Here is a 15197-nt window from a genome sequence, read left to right on the forward strand (position 1 = left end):
ATGAAGAAAAAAGAAAGTATGGACACTAGTACAGAGTTTAGCCAGTTCTCCAGGCTTATCTAGGTGACCATTTTCTTCTGTCGACATATCTTGCCAATTGGAAAGAAGAGCTGAAAGCTGTGCATCAGATAGCGTTTGTAGAGAAATGGGAATAGATTGGCATGGCTTATGTTGAGATACTACATTTACAGGCCAGAAGAGTACGCTATTCTTACAGAATGGGGCATTCTTAGGAACTCACTTGCTCGGGCTCCATCCTGAGATAATACTTGAATCTGAAGTGTATTCTGAATAAACTGGTATAAACTTCATCGAATCTATGCCAGAAAGTATCAGAAAATACTGCCAGAACCTGCTCCTAGTGCGCTTTGGGACTGAAAACTCCAGATTGAATACCGCGAGACTACCTGGTGAAGTCCCAGCTGGGCGCCCAGCCAGAGGATCATGGTCTTCTGAATCTCACTCGGGCCAGAGCATGTATCCCAATCGGTAGAATTCACGTTCCAGATGGAAGTGGGGAAATTGCCTAGACTGGCAATGGGGGTAAGACACGCTGGTATATAAGTAAAGCAATGTGGGTGAGTGAGGCGCATGTGGTTTTCGAATAGTATGGTGGCTTGCCGAAGGGAGGGGACGAGACCTTGAGGATGATCGTCTGGTCTGATATTATCTTGCAATTCCTGTATCTTGTGGGTATCAAATTTTCGCACAATGGGGCCTGAGGGGGCTGGAAGGTCGGTCGTGAGAAGTTGACTCAATAATGATCTCGCTTCTAATATAATCTCAAACGTTCTTTCATCTGACTGCTCTTGCTGTTCATTTAAAGGCATATTGGCAATTCTAAAGATGAGCCAACTATAATAGAAGCAGGGCAATAATGAGATGTGTAAAGTGTGAAGTTGCTGTCAAAACATGCGGAATACGCAGGCAGCTGTGCGGGTTATATAGAGGAAAGGGTACTCGAGTTAACATGCACAGCAAGATGAGATGCTTTATAATGTGATATAAAGGTTAAGGATCACCGCTGGGGCAATGGAATATCCTGATCAAAGCAGAATGAGATCACAAAAGGAAAGGTTCACAACGCGCACCACAGACCCAGGAAGTTCCAGCCCCACAGGAGCCGAGTTAGGGACTGTAAGTGTACCGATATGGCCTTGCATCCGTAAGATTGGAATGTTCATAGCCCTACAAAGTATATGATCTCCTTGTCTCTCTTTGCTGGGTCTGTCGATCCCATGATCATCAGATAAGTCGACAATTCTGCAGTTCTACTAAGCCATTCATATTTACTCATTGTCATAAAGCAGAAGCAAAAATGCATCCAAGCGTATACCAATCGTAGATATTATTGTTACGTGGCTGAAAGGGCATTCTTCAATCTCGGTTCTAAATGACCCAATCAATACATTGTATAGCTGAGCATTCAGACATACCGTTCAGTTCCCTACAACGAAACTCTTCATAAACCATGCCTATTGACGCAAACATTTAGTATAGGTTAAAGTATATAGACCGGTTGGTACTAGCGGTGTGGTCTAGAAATGTTTCCGGTAACTGGTTAGGTGATCGCCTCCTACGACTGAACTAGGCTGTTACACAAGATCCCATGCAGCTGAGCGAGTAGTTGAGGAATCCTCATAGGCAAACACCCATGTACCTATTTGAGTAATCGACAGTAATGTGACTCATACGACTTTCTCAGTCGTAGGAGAAATGGAACTCTGACTAAGGATGTCACGTTTGTATTCATGTTCCTTCAGCCACGTCACTGAGCAGCCAAAGCCAATCATTTCGAAGACAGGAAATATGAAGAAGTGCTAGCAAGTACTCTCTCTATGCTGATGTTACCACTAGACTGGATATATTATAGATAGACGGGAAATGGTTCTAGGAATTAGATTAAATTACTGGACTATTAGAGAGATTTTGTAGGAATTTCCCTCCGCCACATAGAAATCCCGATGCGCTCCAGTAATATTCTCGCGAAGATGATACTTGGCTGTATAGAAAGACTGCCGTGTAATCCGCCTCTAGCTTTGTACTGCAATGTCTGGTATTCAGCTCTATTTTTATGGCCTTCCTAACTTCTGAAATCATGGCTTGATTATTCATATTCCTATAGATAAGAGCTCCATTATCATGAAGAAAGTCGCTTTCTTTATCTCAATCAGCTCGCTCATCCTTTTTCACATAAACACTCAGCATATCGGTCCCTTTGCCACTCGGATACGACCGCAGAGGCCTAAAGTACTGCGCTCGCCGGAACTGCCCCGTCAACTCAGCGGCAGTCTTATCGTCTTCTTCCTCTTTCGCAATATTAACAATTCCATCCCCGCCGCGCGCGAGCAGATCCCAGTGGACGCCCTTCAGACCCCACGGTGGACCTGGCAAGGAAGGGTCCTTGTACATGGGAAATTCAAGACAGACCAGAAGGCCTCCCGGATGAAGAAGCTGGCTCATACGCTCCGCCCATTTTCGACGGAGGGTCGGGTGAAGAGCGCAGAGGAACTATTCAGTTAGTATGTGAGCTAGGATTCACTTGTTATGGGTGATGTGTATGCCGACATACGGTATAATCATAGATCAAGTCGAACTTCTCACCATCACGTAGAGCTTCACTCTCCCACTCAGAGCTGAAGAAATCTCCGGTGATGAATTGCACACTGCCCACGTCGGTAGTTCTTACGGCTCCAGAAGAAAAGTTATACTCCTGTGGCCTCTGCATCTCCGAAGCGGCATATTTTCTTGCCTCTGAAACGCCCGTGGCGGAGATGTCCAGACCGTAGACGTCAAAGCCGTGCAGAGCTAGCATGACGGGGTCATAGCCTCTTCCGCAGCCCTATTCATGCATCATAGCTAGTCAGCATATCTAGCTGAGTCTTTCGCAGCAGTTCCGAGGATATCCGGCCGGCTGATTGGCTGATACGGAGACCTACCGGGACGAGAGCTTTCTTTCTCCGTCCATCAGGGGTATATGAAGTGAAGACATCTTTCTGCTGCTCTATTATATCGAGTAGTGCAACTGAGGGACTCCCTCTGTCCCAGAGATCGCTTTCATTGGAGTCCCAGAGTGCGGACCAGCCTGGGCCTTGTTCTTCCGCTGGCCTGATGTGAGTTAGATAGCTCCGGGTCGGTCTTGGAACGAGTGAGAGTTGCGGGCGTACCGGTCAGCGAAATGGCTGATGAGGCGACCTTGAACAGGGGGATTAGGTGTTTCTGCCATTGAATTGAGGAAGGTCTATTTTGATAGGCGATAGCTGGAGGATCTGACGTGATTCGACCTGCGTCACGGATGGAAAGCCAATTTGAGGGGAGACCGGAAATGGCCGCCGATTGGCGACCGCATCTTCAGCGGGTCTCCACAGTGAGCATTTCTGCTTTTCTGTGTGATACCATTCCCTATCCCCGAGAAGAGATGGGAATGTGATACTGAAGTGTTGAAGCAAATGGATCGGCGATCGAAGCAGTGCCCCGCTCGAACGCCGAATGGCCGACCCCGATGATACCCGTCGACGGTGCGCTGAGCTGATGGTCGTCGGCACCGCTACAAAATGGTCGCTCGCTTCTGTAAACGTCTAACTAGTATCTAGGCTGACGTGAGAAACGGTAGCATGCTTAGCGGGGATATCTCCTCGGACAGCTCTGTTCCAAGGCAAGGTTTGTCGCGACCGGGCTTCTCGGAATACAGCTGCTGTCCGGAATCAAAAACAGGATCCTCGATTCGACCAGAGGTAAGTGAAATCGAAGGTCTCACATGTTCAGCAGCGGATGGGGTGTTTTCTTACTGACTGATGGTCTAGACTATCTCTAGTGGGGTCTTGATATCTATTCTGGGGCTCACCAAAGATCCTGCAGTTGAACTAGAACTGCTACGGCCTCTCTAACGTGCATCGTTCATTTCGGCATTTTGTCGGCCGAACATATGCTTTTAGTGATTGATACTAGAGACTCGATTGGCATGGTCCATATACGGTGTTTGCAGCTATCCCGCCGTGTTATCTTGTACGCTTTGGCGGAGCGAAAAGCATAGCCATGCGAAGATCAGTTGTCGCGGCACAGCCTACTAGATCGGTTCAGATCAACCTCTTACTCTGAGCCATCTGTCTCGAACTGTGATTGGAAGTGACCTTCGACGGAGCGTGGTGCACCTTGATGATCCATGCCAATTGCGATCGATTGACCTCGAGCGCTACAATAGAGTTAATGCGATACCCTGGCGGGGCAAGTGTGCAACCTGTGACAGCAGACGCTGAGGCAGGTATGCTGTGTCTGAGCAAGATGGCTTGCTTTTCGAGATGAGAACAGCAGCACGGAGACGGCTGATACTATCCAATGGTGGTTCGGTTACTCTTAGAACGGTGCAGGGGACATGCATATCTCTCTGTCAGCTGTACTGCCATAGTTCGGATCAAAATAAGCACTAGGAGAGCGACTGGCAATGAGGGCATGCATTACGCCTGGTGTTCAAGGGCAGCAGCATTTTTCGATTGCGCCGATCAACATGCCCACAGCGAATTGATCACGGTAGATCACTGACCCAAGACCTGTGACTCAGAATTGCGAAAACGTGCGATGCCCCTGAACCTTGTGGCTGCTGAGGATATGTGCGACCGGCCACTTTCCGACTACTCCTTGGCTTATCCTTGTTACACCGCAGGATAGATTGTCTCGATATTGGGCAACTTCATGTCTACTCCGGAGTAGGAGGGACCTTAGGCTTGGCATAAATGGTGAGACACGGTACACAATCCGTGTGGGAGTGTGAGCAAGCATGTGCTATTGTGTACAACCATGACCCACCGTCAGCATGCATTTTCGACTAGGGATCCGCGTGGTGGTCAGCCACGAGGCCTGGGATGCACATGAAGGCGTCGCTGAATATTCTGCTCATCAAGTCACATCCCTGCCGGTGCAGGGGTAAGTTTTGGCCCCCAAATTGCCGATATTATGCAATCTGCAAAGCCTGACCAGGTCGCTCTGGCCACATTGATTGGGCCCTGGGAACACATCATGGATAGCACTGGGGATAGACGACGCCAATCGCTACTCTTCAGGGATAAACCTGCGGATGGACAACTCCTTCCCGTTAGCTTGAGACCCGCCCATCTCCACCACCAAATCCTTCGCGTTGTGCTCGCTTGCTCTTCGTCCTTCAGCTTCAAGCGCCTGTCAGCACCAATGCGCGCGACGTTCCCCACGACGGCCCCTCGCGGCCTATCGCGGACGGGGACTCCTGCCGCTAAAGTGCAAGTTAATTGATCCAGAGCCACGCTGCCCTTCTTGTTTCACTGCAGTTGCCGAAGTCTATTGCTCCTCGGCCCCCAAGCATCTTCTCTGCTTGCTGAGAGCTGACTATACTCTGTAGTAGTCCCCCTGAACCTGTATGTCAGAGTTTGCACCCGGCGCAACCAATGTGCCTCGGAGGAAAATGGCATCAGGCAATTCCGGACGCGATAATCCCCTCCTCCAATCTTCACATTTGGCCCCCACGCGGTGTTATTCACGATTTGTGGGTGTTTTGTGGGTGGTCTTTGCTCAAGACAAGTGCTGTGTATCCTGTCTAGTGTCTAGTCTAGGCCTGACAGCTCCTGCACCATGCCAATCCTAATATCCAGTCTTCGCACTTGTACACTCCGGGCCCTTGGCAGTCGATTCTCCGCACTCCATAGGCTGTTTCTTGTCTCTCACGTTCAGTCGTGACTCGCTGGTGGAAATATGCATCCCCTGCGTCGACACCAATGCATGATTGGCTGACAAACGATCCATCATGGCCCAGCGCGCGGAGGGGTTCATTGACCACGATGATCCGCAAACACCTTTTATGAGCAGGTGTTCCCTTATTTTTCTATCTCAATCATACGGCATTCGATTTCAACTTCTCATGCACTGACCATGGCACCGCTGCCCGAGACCGAAGTGAGTGGCTGGGTGGACTCCCCCAACGATCGGGGCACCATCGACATCATCTGGGGCTGTTGCTTGGTGCTGTCCACTGCTCTCTGGACCGTCCTCCACCTGAACATTCCGGCCCCCGATGATAGTATTTGGACAGTTCTGTGGCGCAAGCTCCGTTGGGGCACCTTTGCTATCCTGGCCCCCGACATGCTGGTCGGTTTCTCCGCCATGCAGTTTGAGTCGGCCCAGGAATCAGTGCGCGCGATGCACCGCCTGGGCTACAAGGAATGGACGATCAAGCACGCTTTCTACGCCAATAGCGGTGGCTTCGTCCTGCAATCGACCGATTACCCTCCCTTCCCGATTACCGCCGCCTCCATCCACTACCTCGTCGAGACGCAGCACATTGACTGCCCCACCATCACGGCGGAGGAGATCTGGGACAAGAGCAAGGCCGATACGTTCGCGAAATGCGTCGCATTGGTGCAAGGCGTGTGGCTCGTGGTCCAGTCCATCGCCCGGGCCGTACAGGGCCTTGCCGTCTCCCCGCTGGAGCTCTTCACCATCGCCTTCGTGTTATCCACGATCATGACCTACTACTTCTGGATGCATAAGCCCCAGAGCGTCGGGGTGCCGACGGTCATCGAACTCAAGAGCGGATCCGTCACCGGTCTGATCAACAGTGCTGGGGAGATTGGGGTTGAACCCTTCCGCGAGACACCACTGGATTTCCTGGAGAAGCCGCACCAGCGATGGCACCGCCGACCGACCCTCGAGAGTCTCCGCCCGCAGAAAAGCCCCTTACAGCGCATGCCGGATGACAAAATCGTGTTCAGCGGCTTCAGCCAGCGCACCTGGCTCCTGGTGTCCATCCAGGCCATGGTACATCCGGCTGTCCATCTGCTGGGCTGGAACCATGTGTTCCCGACGAGTATTGAACAGTTGTTGTGGCGCATCATGAGCGTCTTCCTGGCCTCTGGCCTTCCGTTGTCGAGCATGCTGCGGATCACCCTCACGGCCCTGGGCTTTGACGGTCACCAGTCCTTGACGTGGATTTGGGTCCAGCCTCGCGGCCAAGACGAGAAAGGGTGGCGTGCGTGGGTCCTGGACGTGGTCATGTCTTTTATCAGCGCCTGTCTGGTCCCAGCTCGTCTGTTCATTATCATCGAGGCGTTCATCAGTCTGCGACGGCTGCCGTGGAGTTCGTATGAGACCGTTGAGTGGACAAGTTTCATTCCGCATGTCTGATCTGCCAGGAGAAGAAGAAGATCGTGTCTTGATCTCTCCGGCACAAGTATCATCCGCTCAGAAACCCGTGGAATGTTACAGACCAGTGGCTACTTGGCCGCTCCTTGCAGCTCTCCGGTGCGATTGGTCCAGAGATCGATAGATCGATGTACCCCAAGCGGTGGAGAGTGCACTATCCATCCCAATCACCGTGCATAGCACTCTCTAGGATGCGACAAGACGCATTGTCTTTGCAACAGCGCGGCACGTCATCCGCCTGCTCCGGCTAAATTTCCCTTTGGGGATACTGAGCACAGACAAGCGCAGCCCTAGTCGGTCTTCCCCCGCGTTTTCCCCCGCAAATCAAGGCACATCCGTGGAGGCATCATCTGGGGCGAGGGGGTTAGACTGCAGCGAGCCAATTGTTGTCTTGATTCTGCTCAGATCGGCGTGGGGGCGGTATTCTGTCGGCTTCCTCTCGTGTGCCTTCGTCAGACTTACACTTCGGGGATACTGGCCTATGGCTACCACCTCGGCTAGGGGTATATAAACCCCAGCAAATTGCTTCTTCTGATTTTTTCCAAGTCGTCAGCTCCTGCGCAAAAAGCCATTGCTGGAATACCATCATGTTTGGCTTCGACATCGAATTCCGCCGTCACCGGTGGGCCTTGGTCTACTGTTCCATCTCCGCCATCGGAGCCCTGGTGTTTGGCTATGACAACACCTACTACAGCGGCATCCTAGGCATGCAAGAATTCAAGAATGACTACGGCGATCACTACGAGAATGGAGCGAAAGCATTAGCGACGAGCTTTACTTCACTGACGACCTCGAGCATCTACATCGGAGACATGCTCGGAGCACTGATTGCCGGGCCTCTCAATGATCGCTTTGGTCGGAAAACCGTCCTCTGGATTGCTTCAGCATTCGTCCTCGCGGGAGGAGTAGCCCAAGTGGCAGACACGCACATTGAAGGTGTCATCGTACTCGGCCGCATTCTGATCGGGCTTGGAGTTGGCAACTTTACTGTGACATCGCTGCTCTAGTGAGTTCAATCCTGTCAGCTTAAGCAATCGCATCAATCCATTGACCACTCCGCCTCCACAGCATCGGCGAAGTCGCACCCATGGAGATCCGCAGTCCAGCCTTGTACATGTACCAATTCCTGCAGTCCTGCTCGCAGCTAGTCGCCTCCGGGCTCACCCAAGGCACCAATTCCATCCACTCGTCCCTATCCTACAAAATCCCCATGGGCGGGCTCGTCATCCTGCCCCTCTTCATGCTCATCTTCTTACCCTTCATCCCCGAAAGCCCAACCTGGTACGTCTTCCACCACAGGCACGACGACGCCAGACGCGCCCTCCAGAAGATCTACCGCAACGACCGCACCTACGACCCGACAGCCGACCTCGCCCTCCTCACCCAAGCCCGAAACTACGAAGCCGCCCAGGGGGAAGAATCCTCCTGGCTCGCCCTCCTCCTGGACCCAATCGAACGCAAAAAGCTCATCTGGGCCTCCGGCGGCATGTACGCGCAGCAAATCTGCGGCATCATCTTCTTCTACAACTACGGCGTGGTCTTCGCCGAAGCCCTAGGGGTATCCCAACCCTTCACCATCACCCTCATCACCATGATCCTTCAAATCTTCGCCGTCGCGGCCTCCATCCTCACCGGGCACCGCCTCCGCCGCCGCACCAACCTCCTCGCCAGCACCAGCCTCATCCTGGTCGCCTTTCTCATCATCGGCGGCATCGGCACCCAATCCCCCAATCTCACCACCGCATCCAAATACATCATCGTGGTCTTCTCCTACGTCGTCATCTGCGCCTATAACTTCGGTCTCGGCCCCCTCACCTACGCTATCTCCCGCGAGCTCTCCGTCGGCGTGAACCAGAATAAAATCATGTCCGTGTCCATCGTCGCCCTGTATTTCTTCCTCTGGGTGGTTTCCTTCACCGCCCCGTATCTGTATTATGATGCGGGACTGGGTCCGATGGTCGGGTTCGTCTATGCGGGGACGACGCTGACGTCGTTGCTGTGGGTGTGGTACTGTGTTGGTGAGACGCAGGGGAGGACCAGGTTGGAGGTTGCGAAGTTCTTTACGGAGCGGGTTCCGGCCCGACGGTGGAGGACGCATGTTTTTGTGGAGAGGACAGGGGATGAGAAGGATGATGTGAGGGCGGAGCATGTCGAGGATGATAGTAAGGCTTAGGAGATTGGATATTGGTGGGAGAGTGTGCGGTCTTGTTCAGTCGTAGGCAGTCGTACTTGTCAGAATATACTTTACTAGATGCATATTCTTTCTGCTATATTAAGCGCACATCATGTGAATCCTACAGATACGAAGTCCCGCAGAATAGGGAATATCATTGCCTGTAAAGCATATGCACCCCGCGAATGTCAAACCATAATCACTATCACCATCCTAGACAGTGCGAGAGTACGATAATCCTCCCCAAGCAAGATGGATATGTAGAAACTCTAGTACCCTACTATCCATGATGCCAATTATAAGGACTCCAGATAAATTACCATGGCTATTCTTGTACCTGAGTCACTCTGGTGAACTAAGTAAGACCAAGGCCAACTGCAGAGAAAAGAAAGTGTATTGACTCTCCACGCCCACTTAGTCATGAATAATTAATCAAGGAATGCCATATACTATACACAGTACCCCAGAGTACAAAAATAGCTCAGTCAATGTAACCATATCGTATTCATAGCCGCGAGGCAATAAAAGGACTGGCCTTGGCGAATCTAACCAATAATCTTCGTAAATAAGACCGAAGAAGGAGGATGAGGGAACTTTATTTGGCAGATGTACTCCGTACAGGTCACATTCTTAGGGCTGACCACGGTAGTCAACCACGAAGTAAGACAAACAAGAACTATATTTAGGTACATATTGCATGAAAATCATATGTTTTATTGGCAGACACTATGTTGAATAGATTCCATACCCTTTTTCCCTTTCTATTCTCTCCTCACCCATTCGATCTTGATTATTTCCTCCACACAGCCAATCTGGCTACTAACTAACAATTAAACACCAAACTAAACCCAATCGACTGACTCCCTCCAATCTCATTCTCAAAATCCACACTCCCAGACGTAGTCTGCCACGTCGACAACACAGCCAAGAAACTCATCGTATTCGAGCAACTATTCGACGCAAGGATCCTATGGACCGGGGATGTCGATGGCGATGTCGGGAACTCGTAAGTAGATACCATCTCCTGTCTACTAGGCGGATTGTTCCAGGTTGGAAGGGGGGAAGAGGTGGTCAAGTTCCAGGGACTGGTGGTCCAGATGTCAGCTTGGGTGGAGGAGCCGGTGGCTATGGGCTGTGCGAGAGCGGGTGGTATGTCGATGGCGAGCATGCAGCCGGTGGCGTCGGTGGGGATGTCGGTGAAGGTGAGGGCGGAGATCTTGGTGTTTGTGGTGGGTGTTCGGGCGAGGGAGAATTGTTGGCCGATGCTCGCGGTGTCGGGGTTTGTGCTGTCGAGGATGTCGATGGCGGTTGGGGCGAGGGTGGTGCAGGCCCGGGGGATGAGGTTGGCGGGGGTGGGGGAGGTGAGTGCCATGGAGGTGAGGAGGGTGAGGATGGTTATCATGGGACTGAGGAGCTTCATTTTGTAGGTAGATTTGTCTTGAGGTTGTGGGGGTATTGTCAAGAGGACTGGATGAGGCAAGAAAAGCTGTTGGGTGTGATGTTGAAGTAGATGCGGCATCCGGACGGTGCTCGTATTTATATCTCTGATCTTCGAAGCTGTTGACCCCCAGTGAGCCCCATGACTAACTCCAAACAAGTAGGCGAGGTGTATAGCGCACTGACTACTGAGGCCTTTAACCGGGGCTCGTAATCCATTGACGCCTCAAGCTCTTTAAGTTCAATAATAAGATGCAGTGTCATCACAGCAGCCACATCTGAAGCTCGAGCAGAAGTACGAAATAGATGTGTCAGGAAAATATGTAGGACAGAAGGATACTAACGCATGTAGACAGATATGGTATTGATATATGGAGCAAGCCCTGGATGCAGTATATACTCACCTACTAGTAGTACTGTCTGTGTTGAAGTCGGGACTTGCATTACTATCTACTAATATATTAGCGCTCCACTGCTTTGGGACCAACGGGATACGGGCATATATGACTACGCTATTTTTGGGAACAATGATATGACCCAGTACTAGTATCCCACTTTGCTGCCGAAAATAGGAAATAGTACATATTGGTACTATTATATCGGTGCGAACACTACTTACATGTGTACAGCACTCATCACACCGCCTCCTTAGGAATTATAGCACATATTGATCGTAATACCTCACAGACGTAACCTCCGTATAGCCTCACTCTCTTCGGTAAGAAAGGTGGCTCCCAGGTGTTTGCGCTGGATAGTATGAACAGGGTCGCCGTTGGACAGAAATGCGAGCCAGATGTGTCATATATACTACCATTCTCCGCAGTATTCTGCATGTAGAAGCCAAACTCTGATAGAAGCGAGATTGGCGAAAGGCGCTGCTGAAAGGTCTTTGTTAAAGAACCTTCTCCATGACAGTAATGTTTAGTATCTCTTTATAGAGGGCTTGTATGTGCTACGAGGTGTGTATCTTGTGTTTATTATATGGCGAGCGATATGGATGACCGTGAGTAAAGGATTGGACCAGACATTGGGCTAGGCACGAGAGTATAGGTAAGGCAGAGTCAAATATCGCGAGCGTCTAGAAAAAGGCCGCCCTCATCCAAAAATTTCTTCAAGAAAAATATCTCCCAGGCGTCTCAACCTGCTTGATTCCCTGTTTAAGACACGGAATTGTTCATGAAGTTGACTAACAACGCCAGGGCCTCGTGTGAAGCTTGGATCCAGGCACTCTCAACCTTCTACCCCGTTGCTTGATGGTCCTCCGATAGTGGGCCAGTCAATTAGTGAATATATATGGTGATGAAGCCAAGTTGTGATCTTGCCAGCCGGTCTTTGCACCATTTGTGCTGCAGCAGATTCGGGTGCAAGAAATCATGGCAGTGTGCAAGTAAATAGCCGCAGGATGGATGCAAACTGTGTGTTCGTATGAATAAATACAGACTGACTGCCAAATCCTGCGCACAAGAGGGCAAATTCGTTAGATGCGTGAGGTATTTCGAGCACCTGATACCCCTGCGCGGAGGGTGTCTTCAGTGAGCTTTTCCCAGTGACAGTACGATACTGACAAGGGGAAAGCAGCTTCAACTTTCCAAGGACAATCTCTCCCTGTCGAAGCTGGTCTTATAGGGTATCCGGGAGATTACCGTAAGGCCGGTATCAGTCGCTTTCCAGCAGGGTAGCTGGTAGGCCATTGAGGAAATCTCTACCCACGATTCTGCTTCTCTCCGGGCGAGTCCAGAAAGATTACTGATAGTGTACCGACTGCGAACAAAGATACACGAAATACTGTCTAGAATCGAGAGACCGGTGGTTTAGCTTCTCGCGTGCACACTGCTGCATCTCCCTGACGACAATAGCACGACGACCTAATTGGGACATCGGCCGTTGCAACTGCTTGCTTCAGGAAAGGCTTCACGATGTGAGCTTCAGCCGTTCGCCCCAGCTTGTTCAGACATTCGTAGTATCCATGCAACGCCCATACATTATTCGGGTGCTGCCTTGCACGAGGCAGCGTGTCGTCAAAGCCAAGATCAGCCTGGTACACCGCGGCTGCCTCCTGGACATGTCCCTGTTCTAGGAGAAGTGCACCATATGCATGGCGGGTCGGTTGCATCCATCCCCACGGCTCATCATACGGTAAATCATCATCCAAGGTAATCGATCGCCGTAGATGGGTAAAGGCCACGTCGTAGTTGCCACGGCGATACTCAAGCTCCCCATCCAACATCGCGTCAGCCACGGCCAGAATGTCCAGACATTTGTTTGTGAATAGCATCCTGCTGTATGGTACACGTTTCATAGCCTCCTTGAACAGTGCTCTTTGCTGGCTTGCCTCATCTATCCTCCCAAGCGCTGCCAGCGCCACTCCTTTTCCGTACTGAATCATCGCAGTGGTAACGCAATATAATTGCGTGTCATGCGGGTATTCAAGGGCGAGAAGATCGTCCCAGCGTCCAAAGCGAATAAGAACATGCACCTTCATGCTCACGAAGCTTTCCAGCCAGTCAGCCATAGGCGGGGATTCAATGCGCAAAAGCTGCTCTGGAATCGATGACTCCAAACTCTTTACCGTATCCAAGGCAACTTGCGACTGGCCTGCGAACATGGCCGCATACACTCGAAAATGATAATCATGCGATCGGTATAGCGTATAGAAGTTGACTGCGCCCTCGCGGGCAAGGAACTTCTCATCTGCCCGAATTGCGTCCGAGTTCGACGCGATCGCCCGTCGATAGTCACCACAGAGAATGTCCAAATGGGAGGGCATGTGATTCAGATGGCCTGCATCAGGTACTAACCCCCGCAAATGGTCTGCTACCCTCAGCGCTGCTTCCGGCTCACTGGACATCTCCATTAAGTGGATGTACAGATGCAGGATTCCCGGGTGTCGTAGCGCCTCGTCCTGGGTCAGTGCTAAATCCAAAACCTTCTTGATTTCTACAGTGTGCGCATCCGCTGCGGGCTGACCAGTCCGCAAGTCCCAGAGGGCCCATGGAGTCAGATTCATGAGGGCGTCCGCGTACAAAGCCACCACATCCAAATCATGGGGAAAGCGTAAGTAAACCGACTCCATGGCGTTAGCGTATTCCTTATTCCAGCCATTGAAGTCATCTGGGGCCACATCCTGGGGATATCGATGTTGCATGGCTGCGATCAGCGCCGCTTCCACGGGTTGGGCGGTTGTGGCGTGCGTCTGGGCCTCTGCGACAGCTTCATGGGTACGCTGCACAGCGACCTCGAGTTCTTGCTCGTCGAAGGACTGCCAAGTTTTGTTGTAGTTGGGGCCTAGGGTGTATGCCAGACCCCAGTAGGCCATCGCACAGGTCGAGTCATGTGTGATGGCTTTCTGGAAACAGTTGGCAGCTTCTTCATGATTGAAGGCATATGTCCAGATGAGACCGCGGTCGAACCAGACTTGAGCCTGAGGGCTGGTGGTGGTCACCGGTCGGCGGAAGGAACCGAAGTCGTAATAATCATCTGGTTCTTGGGCAGACATTTTGAGGAAATTGAAAGTATCAGGTTATAGCAAGACTATAGAAGATACGTAGGTGGCTTGCCGATGCTGTTCCTGACGTTGAGAGATGTTCCATAGTAAATCCGAAGTAGTTGTGGAGAGGATGTCCCCGCTGTCGAACCAAGGTTCCGAAGGGCTGTAAGGGAACAACATTAGTCCGAGAACCATCATACAACCGTCAACTATACAGAACCAGAAACAATAACCTGATATCTGGATTACGGGAGAGGAACGGATTCCATCGGTCTGGAACCTCAAGATGATGAGAGGCCACATATGCAGCAGAGGTGGCGAAGGATTGGGTGATGTCTGGGTACACTGAATAGACGTCTCGACATACTTCATTAGTTTAATGCGTGGAATAGCCCAAAAATTGTGTGCATTATACGTAATGAACTGCCAATGTGGTAGAAACCTTGCTACAAATGAATATGGGATATCGCGGAGGTCGGAGATCGAAATAGTCCCTGATGCTGACCAAACCAGCAACACTTAGGCCTAGAGCCCATACCGGCGTACAATGATCTTGGTCTGAGAACAAGGAGCCACCCTCCGAGTCACCGGGGAAGGCTGCCCAAATCATACCTACAAAGGAGCATGTAAGTAGGGATCAGAAAGTGGCAAGGGCGAAGACTGGTAGCTTGCGGGCAACTGGGTAGTTAGTTCCGGCACTGATCTACTTTCGCTTTTAGTTGGGTGCAGCTATGTTATCAACTTTTACCACATACGAGGCGTTGCTTTGCTTCATATCTGTGTCTTACGGGAGTGTAGTGTGAGTTCGTGAGATATATCTCAGGCCCATACTCTTGCTGCGGACGGTGAAGGATCTGCGTGGATGGCGTCTTATATAGCGAGCTCTTTCAAGCCACTTGATAAGAATATGAATTTTATTGTATTGGATGGCACCGT

At 51.0% G+C, this 15197-nt stretch overlaps 6 protein-coding genes across 6 annotated transcripts; 2 read left to right on the forward strand and 4 right to left on the reverse strand.

Moving 5' to 3' along the window:
* Positions 1–332: 332 nt before the first annotated feature.
* Positions 333–830, reverse strand: ASPBRDRAFT_33048 (uncharacterized protein; the record flags this gene model as incomplete). The annotated part of the gene is made up of 1 exon (XM_067623072.1): positions 333–830. The coding sequence occupies one exon, from the start codon at positions 828–830 to the stop codon at positions 333–335; it is 498 nt and encodes a 165-aa protein (XP_067475702.1).
* Positions 831–2166: 1336 nt separating this feature from the next.
* Positions 2167–3226, reverse strand: ASPBRDRAFT_198888 (uncharacterized protein; the record flags this gene model as incomplete). The annotated part of the gene is made up of 4 exons (XM_067621253.1): positions 2167–2511; positions 2573–2842; positions 2940–3108; positions 3168–3226. 4 exons carry the CDS (start codon positions 3224–3226, stop codon positions 2167–2169), a joined length of 843 nt encoding a protein of 280 aa, XP_067475703.1.
* A 2669-nt stretch (positions 3227–5895) lies between these two features.
* Positions 5896–7146, forward strand: ASPBRDRAFT_132878 (uncharacterized protein; the record flags this gene model as incomplete). The annotated part of the gene is made up of 1 exon (XM_067618482.1): positions 5896–7146. The coding sequence occupies one exon, from the start codon at positions 5896–5898 to the stop codon at positions 7144–7146; it is 1251 nt and encodes a 416-aa protein (XP_067475704.1).
* A 1086-nt stretch (positions 7147–8232) lies between these two features.
* ASPBRDRAFT_46652 (uncharacterized protein) lies at positions 8233–9579 on the forward strand. The gene has a single exon (XM_067625681.1). The coding sequence runs from the start codon at positions 8252–8254 to the stop codon at positions 9335–9337; it is 1086 nt and encodes a 361-aa protein (XP_067475705.1). The 5' UTR covers positions 8233–8251; the 3' UTR covers positions 9338–9579.
* A 340-nt stretch (positions 9580–9919) lies between these two features.
* On the reverse strand, positions 9920–10956 carry ASPBRDRAFT_46653 (uncharacterized protein). The gene has a single exon (XM_067625682.1). It carries the CDS (start codon positions 10755–10757, stop codon positions 10161–10163), a length of 597 nt encoding a protein of 198 aa, XP_067475706.1. The 5' UTR covers positions 10758–10956; the 3' UTR covers positions 9920–10160.
* A 1129-nt stretch (positions 10957–12085) lies between these two features.
* Positions 12086–14573, reverse strand: ASPBRDRAFT_302411 (TPR domain protein). The gene is made up of 2 exons (XM_067622749.1): positions 14495–14573; positions 12086–14424 (listed from the first exon to the last, which is right to left on the reverse strand). The coding sequence occupies exon 2, from the start codon at positions 14268–14270 to the stop codon at positions 12564–12566; it is 1707 nt and encodes a 568-aa protein (XP_067475707.1). The 5' UTR covers positions 14271–14424; positions 14495–14573; the 3' UTR covers positions 12086–12563.
* Between the last annotated feature and the right edge of the window lie 624 nt (positions 14574–15197).

Source organism: Aspergillus brasiliensis (genome assembly GCF_001889945.1).
Source record: "Aspergillus brasiliensis CBS 101740 unplaced genomic scaffold ASPBRscaffold_12, whole genome shotgun sequence".
In the NCBI taxonomy this organism is placed as follows: domain Eukaryota; kingdom Fungi; phylum Ascomycota; class Eurotiomycetes; order Eurotiales; family Aspergillaceae; genus Aspergillus; species Aspergillus brasiliensis.

Excerpts from the sequence above, each read along its gene's own strand:
- ASPBRDRAFT_46652 (XM_067625681.1), top strand. The coding sequence starts at position 8,252 with ATGGAGATCCGCAGTCCAGCCTTGTACATGTACCAATTCCTGCAGTCC.
- ASPBRDRAFT_46653 (XM_067625682.1), bottom strand. The coding sequence starts at position 10,757 with ATGAAGCTCCTCAGTCCCATGATAACCATCCTCACCCTCCTCACCTCC.
- ASPBRDRAFT_302411 (XM_067622749.1), bottom strand. The coding sequence starts at position 14,270 with ATGTCTGCCCAAGAACCAGATGATTATTACGACTTCGGTTCCTTCCGC.